The following is a 17,285-nucleotide window of genomic DNA, read 5'->3' as shown; positions in this document are numbered from 1 at the left end:
ACAAGCAACACTTTTCTCACCTGCATCATGTAGAAGACGAAGGTGCACAGGGTTTTGCCGAAGATCCAGCCGTACATCAGGTAGTTGATGCTAATGAAGGGGATACAACAAACCAGGAAGGCCAGGTCGGTGACGGCCAGATTGACGATGTAATAGTTGGTGACGGTTCTCATCTCGCTGTAGCGCGCCACGATGTAGATAACCAGCGAGTTGCCGATGCCCCCGATCAACAAGATGACTCCGCAGACGGTCGGCATGACATAAGCCACGGCGGTCAGCCCGTCAGACGTCAGGTTTGAGGCAATGCCGTAAGCCGTCAGGTTCCAGTCCAGCCAATAATCCGTCAGGTTCCAGTCCATCCAGTGATCTGTTTGGTTCCAGTCCATCCAGTAATCTGTCTGGTTCCAGTCCAGCCAGTAAGCCGACAGGTTCCAGCGCAGCCAGAAAGCCGTCAGATTCGAGGCGCTGGTGTTGCCGATAAAGTTTTCCGTGAAGTTATCCATCCTTGTCTCTCTGTAACACATAGGAAGATTGGCAGGTAATGCATCTTTTATAGTGTATAACAATGGCCGCTACCAAGCCAAACTGGTGTGCCGCGGAGGAGAACAGGATTCAAGTTCATAAACCATACAAGAACCCACAGATAATGCATCTGCTACAGGATATAACACCGGTCGCTATTTACCCAAACGGGCGTGCCGGAGAACAAGTCTCATGTTCACGAACCATATAAGAACCCACATGGAAATTGAACCGGCGTGAAAATCACGTAACAACACAGTAACTGACTTGTGGGGCCTATGAGCAAACCTATGTGGTTCGCGTAGTTTTCTCAAAAGATGTTCGGAAAGGAGCGACCAGTCGCACGTCCAAATGGAGTGGATTGTACCGACGGACTGGAGGAATGAACACTGCGCACGTGGGACCACCCATCAAGATGACAGACATGGAACTTTGTTTCTATGGTAACTGTCGGGACATAATGAAAACAGATTGTCCATAGTTCTATGCCAAAAACCCTGTTTTGCGAGGCAAATAGCTTTTTGCTTCAAACTGTTCTAACAGATACATAGATGAACAGCAATGACAACAGTGCTTGGCGTAAAACACAACCTTTTAAACTGTCGGTCCATAAACCATAGGAATAGCACATCGGATGCATGAGGGCGAGACTGCTGGAATTGCCTGACAAGCTGTACATGTGTTATACAACAACAATCCCGCTAATGCAGGCTTAACTGCGTGCGGAACACCCAAATCGCGCGGGAACCTAATCTTGCGCTTAGTTTCGGAGTAATAGAAGTCGGCCAACAGGGCGCTAATTGTGCCCTAGTGTGAAAGTTTTAACAAAACATAATTTGACAAAATGGCAGGTACAAAGTCGGTCAAGCCAAGTTAAATACATTTAATTGAGTATCTAAATACTCCTGTAGTATTGCAAGTTACCGAGTTCAGATAAGTGTAAACCGTCTGAGGCAAAATAGTTTGGGGTACGTCTGAACAATTTTCTGTGGGGCCATACTGTGACCTTAGGGAAGCCCAAAACAATAATTCCTTTCAATGCGTTTATAAAGTAACTAAGGCGACATGAGAAGTCGGGCAAGTTAGGGGGATTGTCCAGTCGCCGTAGAGGCTCCCACAAGATGACAATTTTAGAGCTGGGATTTCCTAAAGGGAGAATGCAGGGATTGCGAGGTTTCGAGCGATTACGATTGGAGATAGATCAGGATTTCAGAGGTCAACAACACCCGGAGTTCCACGTACACAATTTCAGACGAAAGGCTTGAATGTAGCTATAGGGCAGTGCACGAGATCTAAAGCGGGGGGATATTACAACCAGGCATACCATAAAAGTCCACGCATGCCCCGAACAAGAAGAAATCCCGTTTCACTGCACGGCCGGATGGCGCTCTCGTCCGTGCCCCAACAAAGGTCTCTAACCGTTTTACTAAAGAATGATCCGATGTGATGACGGACCGTAGCCCGTGGTCCATCTTTAGTTGGAACGGAAAATAGAGGATGGCCGCTGGTAAAACCTTATCAGCTTTGTAAAGGAAGAGCCAGTAAAAATGGAACACAACAACATTAGAGAGTATGGCACTTACCGCAAGAATAGCGAGAAAAAATTAACTAAGTCTTGAGGTTCTCGCTGATACTAAACAAACGATGGGAATGGGGAAAGTCCGGCAAGAGGAGCCCGGGCAGATAAGTCCGTGCTGTAAACACCAACAGGATTCGCGTATTATGGAAGGTCCCGAAAAAGGAGTCCGATCAGACAAGTCCTTGTAGTAATATAAACACCAGCAGCATTAGCGTATTTTCGGAAATTTTGGCAAGAGGAGTCTGAGAAGAAAAGTCCGTGATTTCGCGTATTTTACCCCAAGATGTTCAGAAAGGAGCGACCAGTCGCACGTCCATATAGAGCGGATTCTACCGACGGACTGGAGGAATGAACAACGCTCACGTGGGACCACCCATGAACTATATATAATAACACACAGATAATGTATTTGTTATATAACAATGGCCGCTACCAATTGCAAGCCAAACATGCGTGCCGGAGAACAAGTATCAAGTTCATGAACCATATAAGAACCCACATTGAAAATGAACCGCAGGTGGGACCACCCATCAAGATGGCATGCATGGAACTTTGTTGCCATGGTAACTGTCGGGACATAATGTAAACAGATTACACATTGTTCTACGCCAAAAACCCTGTTTCATCAAAAGGGATTACATCTAGCCTGAAACATAATTTAGTTTCCCGAGAACAGCAATTTTATTATCATCGAACAATACACACCGACGTGGTCATGGAAATAAGCTGCGTTCGATCTACGGTCATGGTTCCACAATAATTAAATAGGGCGCAGTAATTACATATTGCAACTTGAAGATAACTATTGTTCCGTGGCAAATACATGTTAGATGGGTTTGCGGTACCAATATTAGTCATTTGAATTAAATTACTTTGGAAACAACATCATCATAGAAGATTATATCAAGCTCAAAAAAAGACATCGGACTTCTCAAAGAACTGTAGTTTCCAACGACTGTTTCAGAAATGATGCTGAAAAAAATACGTATTCTGACGCATGGAAATACCCTACGTTGAGAAACCGGTCTATCAATTAACTGTTGTGACCGCTTTTAACTACATAAAAGCGAGAGGTCTATGGTTAGAGGTTCGCTGTGAAGTATGTGATACTCTATGAACACTGGCAATATGCAATTGTTTACGTAAACGCCAATTCTGACGCACGGTAGGGTGGAGGCTCAAGTACTGTATTCCAGACATGTCAGTATAAAGTGGTTGCCAAGAAGGTTCCTTTGAACAGTGTAGATCATCGCATCATTACTTCCATGAAGATGGAAGTGTTTTGGCCATACCAGTTTTGCTCTGTAGGTTATGTGTACTCTCCAAGCAGAGGTTGGTGGAAAAATCGCGATGTTTTCATCCGTTTTCTATCGACCGACCCTTTGGTGGAAACCAACCTCTGCTTTAAGAGTAGGTTATGTGGGGGTAGACAGTATCTCAAGAACTCCGGGAAGGACTGCAATGGGTTTGGACCGGTGGCTAATGGTCAAGGTCGATTTTGCACCCCCCGTTGGTTGATCTTGGTACTTCAGCAGCGTGTTCTGTATTATAGGTTTGACTTTATTGTGGTAGGAAGGTATCTAGCCGATCCTTAGGAGTAGTAGTCCACTGTGTTCTGCTTGTGTAGTGGTCTGGACACTCTGCATCGATTCGTATCTACAGTTAATTTCGGCCTTCTAGCTGTTTGCTGTGGATCTGTAGGGTCGTTTTTGCATGTATGAAGTGGACAAGAAAGCTCACTTCCTTGTCCTGGGCAAGGACGAGAAGTAAGCGTTCGCACTGTGACCCGCCAAGCAACTTAAGAGGTATATTGACCCTATAACTACATAAACATATAAATTTAAAGCAAACATCAGCGAAGTTTGTAAAATATGACGGTCAGAAACCCTTCTTCAAGGTAAAAAAAAAAGCTATGAATTTTTGTAAATGCTATGATTTGCTGCCCTCTAAATTTAAGGAAAAGTTTGGTGGCTCTAGTGCAAGTCGTTTAGGCGTTTTGCGACAAGGAAGTCGGTGCGGGCCTCACCCCCTGTCTGAATAGGGTTAGATTAGCCTTCAGTCTCAAATCTCTGCATCTAGAATATGAAATTTAATTTATGTCTATTCGTTGTTTAGAAACCAGTACTGACGGAGGCTATTAGAGCAGTACTTATAACTGTCAGCCGGACTACAGAAACAAAGTAATGCCTTTTTTACTTTATGTTCTGGGCTGTGTCTCTCAAGTTAAAATCCCAATAAAAGGCCAATTTCCAGTCTGTTATCCATTATCTCTTAATTTCCAAGATGACTGGAAGGATGACACGTTGATTAACTTGAAATCAGTATATTTGTAGCTAAAGCTTAAAAAAACAAGAAACTCATTGTACATTAATACCACATAGATAGAAAGCCTAAGGTGTGACAGAAGTATTTTAGTGTGATAGCAGGTACAGACACCTGTATGCATGCATACATTATATGGTATGAGGTGTCATTCTTCATTCATTCATTTATTTATTCATTCATTCATTCATTGGCCACAGGTTTCTGCTCAGAGAATAACAACGGATTGAAGGGACGAGGGGAGGTAGTGAGCAAGGATGGTCTAGTTTCACTCGCGCTGATGGAAGAAGCAGCTGCAAGATGTAGCCAGAATTGAGAGCGTACCGAAGGGCAGTCTATAGGTCTTAACTTGGTTTTATTTAAACATAACAAGTAGATTCACAAAAGACTGGCTGAAACCATGATTATTCATTGACCGACTGAACCATTCCAACTTACAAGTATGATTCAGCTAACGAAAACTGCAAAGGGTCTATTCCTTTTCTGCAGAACGCAGTTTTTACTGTAACATCTATTATCACTAGAAAGGCCGACATTTGCTTGGGTGCAAATACAGCATATTTCAGCCATACCCATTCCCACGCAACATTGGACTGTTCCAAGTCACCCCTGCGCAAAAATGCAATATTTAATGTAAGTTATCCCCAAAAGAGAACTAATATTGTTAATTGATTCCATGTCAAAACAGAGCTTGCCCAATATGCCCCGGGCCCATATGGAAGAATATAATCTTCCACAGGAGCGCCTATGCATAACTGATTGGTTTTTAGAATTGCGGCAGCTCCTATTTTTCCGAGAGTGAAAAAAAAAACGCATCTTCCATTCAGAAGATTTTCGTCATGAAATTACATGACGCCATTCAACAATTTCCACTTCGATAACTAGGTCTAAGTACCGTCATAATCTCCTTGTGATGTGGGTGCATTTATTATTGCAGTGAACTTTTTTTTAAGCAAGTAGGGCATACGTTTTAATAATTGTCAGGTGCAGGTACTGTGTAGTAGGAGTGTTGTTGTTTTTTTCAAGCTAAAAACTTCAATCTTCTTCTTGTTTTGTATGAGCCATTACATAAACGGAGACGTCTCGAAATTTTACAAGAATTTTACCACCCTGTCGCTTCCTTTCTTTTCTGAAAAATCCTAGGACGAACAAGTTAACTTGATTTGGCTTTATCTATATATTTCATTTTCCTTCGAATTCTTTGTTAAGTATATGCCCCTGCATACCACTGTTAAATTGTTTTACTTTGTATGCAATCAGCCATCGGACGTAATCTTGTCTGAGTGTTATAATTTCCTGCTCGTAGCGTGCGAGACCTGGAGGATAGGTGTTTCTACTTTGTTCGGGGGTTTCTTTTCGGAGGTCAGTGGTGATACTCTGGTATTGAGAGTGTTTTATTGGGCTCAAACTCTGGCAGTTTAAAGTTACTTACAATTTGAATGTACAAAGTTTACGTCAAAAAAGAACAACAACAACACTAGAAGTACCTACATTTGTTCGGGGAAAAATACATGCATTCTCGCCACTGTCAAACTTACGTATCAAAACTAAACGCAAGCCGTCCAATTTTCCCTGTCCAAATCTGCCGAAAATGATTGATAGTGCCGTGCGGAATGTTGGTAAATTCATCGACACTAACGTTCAATGCACGCGTACCGTCCGCTACCGCTCAAATGACCCTGTCTGAACTCCAAATCCTCGCAAACTACAATTTCAAACCCGGCAAAGGGGACCATATGGCCACTGTAAGGCTGTAATATGCATCTGTTTGTGTATATACGGGATTGCAAGGCCCCGCTTATGAATATTAACTAGCATTCGCCTTTCTCGTCGCTGATTGGCTGGCGTCCATAAAGTAATTAATTCTCGCTCTCCCCAGACCGCTGGCACCTGGCACGTGTGGGCTCTGGGGTCACTGGAGTTCACGGCAGGAAGCCGAAAGAAAACCAATTTCCCCTCAGAAAAGCGCTGAAATTAAGCATTTTAAAGTAGTTTATGCCCAAAATTTTACTTGGATCATTTTACCAACTATCTAATGCCTATCTACACCAAATTTAAGGTCATTCCATTGTAATTCAAGGGAACAGGGGGCCACAATATACCGTTTTGGTCAAAACATGACCTTTAAACTTCAATAAAATCATTTTAGAGGCAGATATCAAAAAAATGAGAAAACAGCACCTTGGTATTGACCCACTCTACCCTTGTGCCAAATTTCAGGTCATTCGGTCACGGAACGACGGAGATGAATCGCTTTGAAGATTTGACAGGAGAAAGAAAGAAAGAAAGAAAGAAACATTACGAGTACAATATATTTCACCATACCATATATGGTATGGCTGAAATATAATAATACCGGTACGTTTACGACGATTTCTCTAGCCATACTGATTTGACAAATTGTCAACGCATCATTTTCTCCAGTTACATGTTGCTGTTATAGGTTACCCTTGCCACTTCTTCTGTGTAACTTTTCTGCCACTCTTGTCCTGCTAAAAGCGTAATATTGTAATTGTAACACGTCGCGGAATTACACGGCGAACGGGCGCGTGGTTGGGAGGGGGTAAAAAATACCGGTAGGAAGAAACACGGCACAATTAACTGCCGCTATGTACATTTATACATCCTCTGATGTTCCTTCCTTTTCTGTCAGTAAATGCATAAAACATAAACCTGCATGAGCATACAAAATGTCATGAGAAAACGGACGTATACTGTCAAGAATTTTCATTCAACTTCTATCCGTCACAACCGCTATGATGTAACACTTCACTGCTAGCGTAGATATAAAAATGGCGGGAAAATGGCTGCGTACGTTCAATTTTGCCCATTCAGTCGTAGATCCGGGCTATTATGCAACGGTTCTTCACACTTTTACATGAGTTGTAGGTCACCAACAGAAATTCAAGATTGTTGTTGAATCATGTTCGTCTTGTGCCGTGAGCATGTGTAATTATGATCTATAAATTTGGCAATGAATGTGATAGTGTGTTCGTCCCACGACGAGCTGCCTACCCCGAAAAAGATACTGAAAACTTTTGGCCTTGTTGTCTTCGAATGCATTGTTATCGATGCTTTGTAAATGATGTATTGGACACCTAGATGTCTGAAGTGTGCACAGCTCAGAAATAACTATTGTTGCATGTGTAGATCTCTTTAAGTTCCAGTATTTTTAATCTACCGGTATAAGTCTTACTACCGGTATTATGCCAATGCATGTTAATCATTATCATTGAATTAGCTTCATGTGTTAGCCGAACATAAACTGTTTTAACGTTTCCTTTGATTAACCTCTACTCCGTCTATTTGGCCGATTTCTCCTCTTTCCAGCCGCTTTTCAGACAGTCACAATGCATTATGTGTTAACTGATAGCGTCTACAAAAATTACCAGAGTAAGATATGCATTGTCTGGTTTTCTATACACCTTGTCATGTATGTATATGTATGAAAGGAATACGCCTAACTTGTAAAATGTGTACCGCAAAATTGATCATCATAATCAAATCACAGGTGACTTTGTTATAATAGACTTTCAGAAACAACACCTTGACTACTCCTGAGATTTTTAGGCAGAGTATAAATACTCTTTCAGGCAGAGGATCCATCCTTCTTCATGCAGAGTATTTATCCTCTATCAGGCAGAGTATAAATACTCTTTCAGGCAGAGTATTAATACTCTTTTAGGCAGAGTATAAATACTCTTTTAGGCGGAGTATATACCCTCCAAGATGCAGGACTATACTCCAATTCGTTATATATCCTCGGTTAGGCTGGATTAGCCTTGATTAGCCTTGAGTATATATCCTCATCTATTTGTGATTGTTTGAAGAAAGTGTCTGAAAAATGCAAATACCAAGTCATGAAGGCTTCATTTTTATAAAAAGAAAAGCTTAATTTTTGTGTTTTAAGACCAGCTTGCTCGTGAAGTGGGGTTGCGGGTTGAGGACTTAGAGAACGCTATGGGGGACTGAGACGTTTGGAAGGAGAGAGTGGACCTGGTCCGGGCAAGTAGCCCGCGGCGACGATGATGATGATGTGTTTTAAAGCAAAAAGGGAATAAAATGGATTTTACCTTATCATTTTTGGAATCTGTTATATATATCAGACAAAGATTCAACTATCCTGTATCTGTTTTACTATCTACAATACACTATCTAAAACTTTGGCCATGAAATGTGCAAGTTTGAACCTGACTGTTCACTCTTCTGTTACGGATAAAATTGCAAAGTGTTTTTATCTGGAAGTGTTTTCATCTGGCGGTACATTAGGTTGTTCGTACGTAGCGCCATATAATTCGTTTGATCGTGTGAATAAAGGTTAGAAAAATCCACTTCTGTGATGCTTACCATCAGTGTCTGTGGTTACTCAATATAGACTTGGGATGATTCAACGCTGTGGACTTTAAGAGCTAAAAAGTGAAGAAACAATTTCAAACTGTTATCTTGTACCACTTAGCATTATAGGCAATAAAATTCATGACTTTCAGACATTAAGGTAAACAATCTTTAACCCTATTCAGACCGGGCTTTGTTGGCCAACCCACTTTTGAGGCACACCCTTTCTAGCTCATTTAACTCTTTAATAACTTACCATATGAACACTCATTTTTTGTAGAATGATGTAGACATGATATCTAAAGATTTTAAGAACTTTGACGCTATGATGACGTAGGGTGACGTATTTATGACGTCATCATATACGTTGAATTGAATGAAAAAGGGCATCCCCAGTATGCTATTACGTGCAGATTACGTCAAAACTACGTCAAAAAAGTACCCGACTTGCATATTTTTTTCTAATACAGGTGGCCAAACATTACATTTGTACATGGGTGACCGATATGCAGAGAGAAGGTAATAGTTCAGGAAGATAATTTATACATACGCAGTTTTTTTTTTCATACCGGGGCTTCCCATTTTCATCCTAACACTACGACAAGGATCTCTGTACATGTTACAAGAACCCCAAATTAGGACTTTTTCTATAATTGTTAGTTTTTTACTACATGTACGTATTAAAGTCCAACTGCCGATTACATGAACCAGAGACATTGCCCTTTTGAAAAGCAACGTAGCTTGAATGCGAGGCTGTTTCCAGGACCTGCGCAGGCCAGCTCCTTCGCTCCAGGGCCAACAGGCACTCGAGTACATTTTATCACCGACAACCCTAGCTCGGGTTGACCCTGAGCGGGCTGAAGAAATCAAGGGCTGAAGAAATCAGTGCCAGCTCTGACAGCGGAACATGTGTTGCTCCCCCAGACAAAGTCACAGTCGAAAGGATCGAAATCACCTTGTGCAGGGTCGACATCTGACATCGATCTGCTTTACGATACTGGAAAAGTAGGAATCAACACATTCAAACTTGCTAGTTGATTGAATTTTCAGTTATGACATATATCTAGCAATTAGGCCGGCTTGTCTTAGGCAAATAAACACGCCTAGCTAGCGTCTATACTACGTCTCATAGTGTTTTACTCGTCGCCTTTTTACCAGTAATCATGGCTCAAAATACAAACTTTGCAGGAAAATATTTCATTGCAAGAAAAACATACAAAATCTTGTCCTAAGCCATCCTGTTTGGTTTTCTATTTATCCATAATTATAGAAGGATTACAATTACAACTTGTCTAGTTGATTTTTGAAGGATTTACAAACTACAGTAAAATAATGTTGGCAAGTTGAATTTTGCAGAAAAAAAGTACCTCCAGCCCTGGCCTGGTAATTAAACAAAGACATTGAATAAAAGTTGGCTCATCTTTACTGTGCAAACTGGATAACTGGATCCTGAGTTGATAACGCAATCTGTATCTGCTTTTCATGGATATAACCGTACAGCTGCATCTGGTAGAATAAGTTGGTATGTCCTTACGGGAGTTCTCGGGAGGGTCAGCTTCACTATTTCTTTCGGAGTTGGAGTCTTGACAAGCGGCTTTTGATCCCATCTTTTAACGTGAGTTACAGAAACAACGGGTGGCCTGTTTTTAATGGTATGTTTTGGTCGATATATCGAGGGAAATGTTTACCTTAACTCTGCCGGCCGCTACACTCTTGTTGCCCAGCCGGGATCAATTTTCGTATGCTTGTTGAGGTTGGCAAAGCACGGACTACCTGTGGTGTTAGACAGACCTTTCTGTGCCCAAACGTGCCTGTTCAGAACCAAGCCTAAGTTCTCGGATATGCCAGGAGAGTGAAGCGGCGGCATTACCGAACGCGGGCCGCAAATTCTTGGGGACAACCCGGACTGGATTTTCACAGAAGGAGCACTCTTCTTCTTTTTGGTGTTGTTCCCGCAACCAGCATTTTGGAATCTTTGTATTCTGGGCGCTGATAAAAGGGTAAGTTCGTTAATTTTTTAAGCAGGACGGTCAGGAAGCACTGGTCGTCAAACGCCTCTTAGCCATGAAATATCTGACGAAGCAGAAGGATCAACAGGCGTTTGGTGACAACGTTAGTCCCTCTGCGCAGGAAAATGCCAAGAAGTCAACATTTTAATTCAAAATAGATTTTAGCGATCAATAGATAATATCTGGCATATTTCGATAGGTTCTGTTAGGAACGCATCGAAGGACAAATGAATTTCAAATTTCTACATATACCGATCCAGATACTGCTTTTCTTTTTCGAATAAGTATAGTCAAATTGATTTAAGATGTTTCTCCAAATTGAAATCTAGAAGGACTGTTAAATGGAATCAACCATTTATAGACTTCAGTCAGCTTAAGCTCCCACACCATGCAGTCATTTTTAAGAAACGTTTCGCAGGAATAAAACGCTTGTTTGTCATGGAATCCTTCCGAACCGCCCCAACAAACACAACGGTTCTCCCCTCAAGTCAGAGGAATGTCAGACGATACGAGGCGCTACTTCGTGGAGGAATGTATTCTTTTCGGACTTGGCATTGTCGAAAGTGGGAAAAGTCGAAGCTAGCAGGCCGCTATTTCCTACTGCCTGACAGAGATCGACGACTCTAAATTTATCCCAGGCAAGCAGGGTACTAAATACGTCTTCCAAAAGAAGATAAGGTTGCAAAGTTTGGTTGGGCTTTCTAAAAAAAAACAACAGGACGGTGTCTGTTGTAAATATATGTCTAAAATATGTGGAACCTGTAAGGAAACATGCATGGGGATAATAACTGTTTTGTGGTACTCTTTATAAGTCAGAGAACATTGTGGACTGCATCCGGCGCGTCAAAATTGGTCATTTCGATAAGGTCTGGGCCCCTTTTGTTTTTAAATCGGATGACGCCTTGCCGAGAAATTAAAAGTGGGCATTGGATGGGGTTTTGTGATATCCTAAAATTTACTTTCATAGCTCAGTTGGCCGCGTCTAGACATAAACTGTCTGTGAATTATAGCAGTAACTGGATTTATGAGTTGTATTACAGACTCCCTCACTAGTCAGGACTAGTGGACCATTCAGTCAAGCAGGGCGTCGATTCGTAGCTGGCGATTTAGCACGCGGTTAGTCTTTGAACACAACGTACCATCTTATTCGGACTTTGAAAGAAACTAAAAAGAAACTATAAATTCTTCCATTATAGATCTTAATCATCTAAAATGGATATCAAGAACTACTGCATGCATATTGTCTGCTACCAGCCAATATAAGTTTCCCCCATAAAGGCGGTGTCCAGATCCCAAACATTCGACACATACCACATAGTTTTAAAAGTAGGATTGTAGAACCGTAACTAATAAATTCATAGCAGCCAAATGACTCTAATTTTCCAACTTTTTAAACGACTTGGCGTCAAGAATTTCAAAAAAAGGGCGTGCTTTTGAGGCCTACACCAAATTCCCTTGCGCATAACGCCCAAACGAATTACGCTAGATACTTTTCCGAATATTTAGTTGGCAACAATTTCTCAAAGTATGAAATTTTTTCCATTTTTTCGTGTTGCCATGGCAACCGTTTGCATTTTGGACGAAAATCGCTAATTTCGGATCTAACAATGCATATTTCACGTTTATTTGCTATATTGTTACTGCTATTTTCTCACATAAATAAAACCTAATGTTATCCAGGATATTTTTTATAATTGACAACATTATGCTAATTTGGGTTAAAATTAATGAAGTTGCGCTGTTAACGGAAAGTTGACTGCAGGGTCATTATTGTTGTCACCCTTCATAGGTGTTATAGGGAGACAAAGATGGACAACTTCACAGAAGACTTTATCGACAACACCAGCGCCAGGAACCTTCCGGCTTACGGGCTGCGCTATAACCGGACGTTTTACGATCCGGGCGCCAAGGAATACATTTTCGCTACTTTCTGTGGAGTCATCTTGCTGATCGGGGGCGTCGGCAACTCGCTGGTTATCTACATCGTGGCCCGCTACAGCGATATGAGAACCGTCACCAACTATTACAAGGTCAACCTGGCCGTCACCGACCTGGCTTTTCTGGTCTGCTGTGTCCCCTTCGCTACTATCAAGTACCTGACGTACGACTGGATCTTCGGAAAAACCATGTGCACCTTCGTCCCCTACATGACAGAGGTGAGAAAAGTGAGACTTGTTAACCCTATTCAGTCCAGGCTTTCTAGGTCAACATGGCCATGGGGGTGGGGGTGGGGGTGGGGGTGGGTGGTGTTGTTTGAGACCCACCTCTCTAACACCTGTAACTCTTTAACGACATTCATATGACCACCATTTCTTTTTAAATTATGTTGACATATTATCAAGAATTTAGGAAATTGACGCTATTATGACGTAATATGACGTATTTATGATTTTATCATTTTGATTGGGAACATATTCAGTGTATGCTACAAAAATGTAACAACAAGTGCATATAAGAGAAAAAATGTCTGTTATGTTTGTGTTGTCAAAAGCAACATCAATTACGCGAAATGACGTCATAAAATGATTTCATGCATATTGAGGATGGGCTACGCCAGGTATTATCCACTACCTTCAATTTTCAAAAATACAATTTTTGCAACAAATAATCGCAAAGAACAATGGAAATAGACTAAAAACGTTCAATTAAACGTTTAAAAAATACAAATAGATAGATAGTTATAAATTCAAAGAAATAATAAGCTAGTTCTTCTTGATCTGGTTAAATGATCCACCATCTTGGATTGTGGTCGATAACGTCATCAAATTAGCATACTTTATTCATATTTAATTGAAATATATTCTGGACACCATTAGATGTTTATCTATGTAAGAAAATAGTAGCCGATAAAACTTATTGTTAGAACCGAAAATAGCGATATTTGTCGGAAATGCCTGTCAACAAACGGTTGTCATGGCAACACGAAAAAAAGGTATTTTTTAACTTAATGTAATTCTTGTAGCTATAGTAGTAATTACTAGCCATGATGGGACTACCGCGACCTAGTGTACATTATTAAGAGATACAATGTCTTAAACTTTCAAGTCATTAATCGTCCATAGATCAGGTTTTTTTAAAAGGTGAACAGTTGCAGTAAATTAGTGGCTGCCCAACATGAGTACATTTACATCTAGAAACATCTAGAAAGGCTAACTTTGACGAGGGTCATCTATAAAGGATCAGATAAATGAGGAAGTCAGGTGATGTGGTAAAAAGTTTATTTTTCCTTTTTGCACGGGGTTCACAAGTCTCAAAAAATTTCAATTCACTGAGAAATAAACTTTTTCTTTTATCAAGCTTAATGAATGGAGTTTTATCAAGCTGTTTTTGGGGGAATAAGCGACTTATAGCGATATATCAAAGACCTTGTCTACCCTCCTCAACCGAGACAGGAGGTATTTTGAGCTAGCTCCACAATTCTAAGCAGGCTTGAGCTGCATTTCTAAGCAGCCTTCAGCTACTCATCTAATTAATACATTTACCTAAAATCCGTTAAAAAGTTGCATAAAACGTTCTCACAACCTTTAACTGTCTCAGAGTTTAAAATAACATTTCCAAAATGCTTTCATGCCTTTTATTGCACCAGCTATTCAAGGCAAGATGGCGATTTTATCTTACATTCTTTCAAACGTAGACATAACGTTGTTAATGTAGCGATTTTTGTTAGTTTTTGAAATATGGAGAATAGGAAACGTACTAAAAAGTATTATATTTCTTCTTTGCATGCATTAACAGGTATCAGTCCTGGCTACGTGCATCACGCTTGCAGTGCTGAGTATTGACCGCTACTGCGCCGTTGTACACCCGCTCCGCTCCATCAACTTCCGCACGCCCAAGGTGGCCGCAATTATCAGTGGCTGCACATGGATAGGTACGGCAGATATATTAAACTACCGTTACCAGACAGTTATGTTTTGAGCGTATTTCTCTGGTTGGCTGCCTGTCTGAGTGTTAAACCTATTCAGACCGGGCTTTGGTGGCCCTCCCATTCGAAGCCCTGTAACTCTTGAATGGCTTATCATGTAACCACGAAAGTTTTAGGGAAAGATGTTGATATAATATCTGACGATTCTAAAAATTTCAATGCTATTATGACGTAATCATTTTGAATCGTAATGTTTTTTACAACTTTTTTTGCCAATAGTAACATCAATGATGACAAAATTACGTCATAAATGACGTCATGCACATCTAAGCTACCAGTTGGGTTCCGCCATATTATATTCACCACCTTGATTTTTTAAAAATACTTATTTTGCAAAAAAACATCTCATAAGGCAGCTAAAAAGATGAATTTAAATGCTTTTGATAAAAAAAATACCAAGTAGTTACAAATTCTAAGGGATTATAAACTAGTTATTCTTGATCTGGTCATATGATCAGCCATCTTGGACTTTGGCTGATGACGTCATCAAATTGGAGTAATTTATGCATATTTGATTTTGAAAGATATTCTAGATGATTTAAGATTTTATTTATGTAAGGAAATAGCAGTAATATAGTAAATTAACTTGAAAAATGCATTGTCAGAACCGAAATTAGCGATTTTTTGTGAAAAATTCCTGTCAAAAGACGATTGCCATGGCAACATGAAAAACATTGAAAATCTTTTTAACTTTTTGCCAACCATATTTTAGGTACACTCATGATATTTGGTGGCTCTAGCGTAAGCTGTTCTAGCGTTATACATGTACGACATGAAAGTTGGCGTGGTCTTCAAAATACCACTACCCCCCACCCCGTCTGAAGAGGGGTAAGGGCATAATGCAAAGCCTTTCAGATTGATGGATTGCATTTGGTAAATGGGTAGAGAAAAAACGAAGATCAAGTTCTACATTGGGCCCCCTAGCGACTTACTAAGGTAATGCAGCAAATTTTCATTATTTTCTTCTTTGTTCTTTGAACTTTTGGATATGCTGTGGTCGTAATTTTTTAATGATAGATAGACCGTCATCATTTTTAATATATGATGACATAAAATGAGATGCTACTCATGGAAATCAACACCAAATTTGTATATTTAATGAGAAACGTTTATAGATACACTGCATTCAATGATAGGACTCTCTGACTCGGCACATTCTTCAATGACGCTTAATTAAGGACACACACTGACACTTAGGGCCCATTGATGAATTGTATATATACAGGCGAACTGTTCGTTTAAAATATAAACGGTAAAAATATCTCAGTCTAAATTTTCAGCCTTATTTTTGTTTTATCAATGGACCGTTGAAGAGATGTGAGGAACAGTCCTCTAATCAAATACAATGCTAGTGACATCATATGTAAGAAACTCTCTAAATTGATATAGAAAAGATTAATCAAGCCACTCCTGATGACCCGTGCATATTGTTGTCTTTGACTTTGGGGGTCGACAAGACGGGATCCCACGTGGTGATGATATGTCACTGATGTAGTTATCTGCATTTGTACTTAGTAACCTTTAGTGACTTGGAAATATTTGAATGTTCAGATATTGACATGTCTGTTAGTTAATTACCATAGCCTTGTATAGGTAGGATGTAGTTGTTTTTAGACATTGTCGTAATATACTAGTTTTTGCCATATCCGTAATGTATGTATTTTCTTTAAGACATTGTCATTATCCTTACGACCATTTCCAGGTTCCTTCCTCATTGCCCTGCCCATTGGTATGAACCTTCAGCTCATGGAAGTCGTCTGGTTGGATTCCACTGAATATTTATGCCGTCCTAAATGGCCTACTCTATCAGCACGGAAAAGCTACACGCTGTACACCTTCCTCATCACCTACGTCATCCCGCTGCTCATCTGCACCGTCAGCTGCTCCCTCATCGTCCGCAGCATCCTCAACCGCTTCAGCATGGACCACGCCCAGGAGGCGGACGTCGACGCCCAGCTGGCCCGTCGGACATCCTGCATGGTGGTGGGTGTGGTGGTTCTCTTTGCCGTTTGTTGGCTGCCAATTCAAATCACTTTCATGTGGTATGAGTTTGGGACAGGTTTATCAGAAACAACCTACTGGCTACAAGACGTTGCAAAAATTCTCTGCTATTCCAATTCTGCGGTAAACCCTTTCGTGTACACCCTGTTAGGGAAAAACTACCGACGATGTATCAAGCTGTCCTTCCCATGTCTGTTCAGACAGGAACGCCCCAAACAGGGTTCGTTTGTTACATTCAGTGCCAAAGACGCATCTACTGAAGCTGTAACGATGAGTTGCTTTGATGAACAAAAAGAGCACGACGCGAAAACTGGTGTTTGAGTATGGTTAAACAGTCCGTAAACGTTACTCTTTCTCTCTTTTAAACGGCCCTTTTCCGTTTACATAAAGCTTGTCTTTAACTTTATTTCGACCGGGCTTTTTGGTCAATCTTGGACCGGGGCAATCTTTTGAAGCCCTCCCATTCTAACTCCTGTAACTCTTAAACGAATTTTTTATAACCACCAAATTTTTGATAATTATGTACGCTAAAGACGTTATTATGACGTAATATGACGTATTATAACGTTATTTAAAAATATTCGTATTTCTT

General features: G+C 40.6%; 2 protein-coding genes across 2 annotated transcripts in view; one reads left to right on the top strand and one right to left on the bottom strand.

The window, feature by feature from the left end:
* LOC118424226 (G-protein coupled receptor 54-like) overlaps positions 1–503 on the bottom strand; it is a 2,468-nt gene extending 1,965 nt beyond the window's left edge. Inside the window, exon 1 of the mRNA XM_035832767.1 lies at positions 21–503. Within this exon, the coding sequence (XP_035688660.1) occupies positions 21–503 (483 nt within the window). The remainder of the gene's footprint in view (positions 1–20) is intronic.
* Positions 504–12,574: 12,071 nt separating this feature from the next.
* On the top strand, positions 12,575–17,073 carry LOC118424225 (G-protein coupled receptor 54-like). The gene is made up of 3 exons (XM_035832766.1): positions 12,575–12,923; positions 14,503–14,638; positions 16,395–17,073. The coding sequence occupies exons 1-3, from the start codon at positions 12,576–12,578 to the stop codon at positions 17,012–17,014; spliced, it is 1,104 nt and encodes a 367-aa protein (XP_035688659.1). The 5' UTR covers position 12,575; the 3' UTR covers positions 17,015–17,073.
* The last annotated feature ends 212 nt before the right edge of the window (positions 17,074–17,285 follow it).

The sequence above is a fragment of the Branchiostoma floridae genome, chromosome 10 (genome assembly GCF_000003815.2).
Source record: "Branchiostoma floridae strain S238N-H82 chromosome 10, Bfl_VNyyK, whole genome shotgun sequence".
Taxonomy (NCBI): domain Eukaryota; kingdom Metazoa; phylum Chordata; class Leptocardii; order Amphioxiformes; family Branchiostomatidae; genus Branchiostoma; species Branchiostoma floridae.
This window is presented reverse-complemented; position numbering and strand designations above follow the sequence as displayed.

What these genes read in the sequence shown, in the direction of transcription:
- LOC118424225 (XM_035832766.1), top strand. Translation starts at nt 12,576, where the DNA reads ATGGACAACTTCACAGAAGACTTTATCGACAACACCAGCGCCAGGAAC. An exon ending in TCGTCCCCTACATGACAGAG is followed by an intron (nt 12,924 to 14,502) that starts GTGAGAAAAGTG and finishes ATGCATTAACAG; the next exon opens with GTATCAGTCCTGGCTACGTG. An exon ending in CAGTGGCTGCACATGGATAG is followed by an intron (nt 14,639 to 16,394) that starts GTACGGCAGATA and finishes GACCATTTCCAG; the next exon opens with GTTCCTTCCTCATTGCCCTG.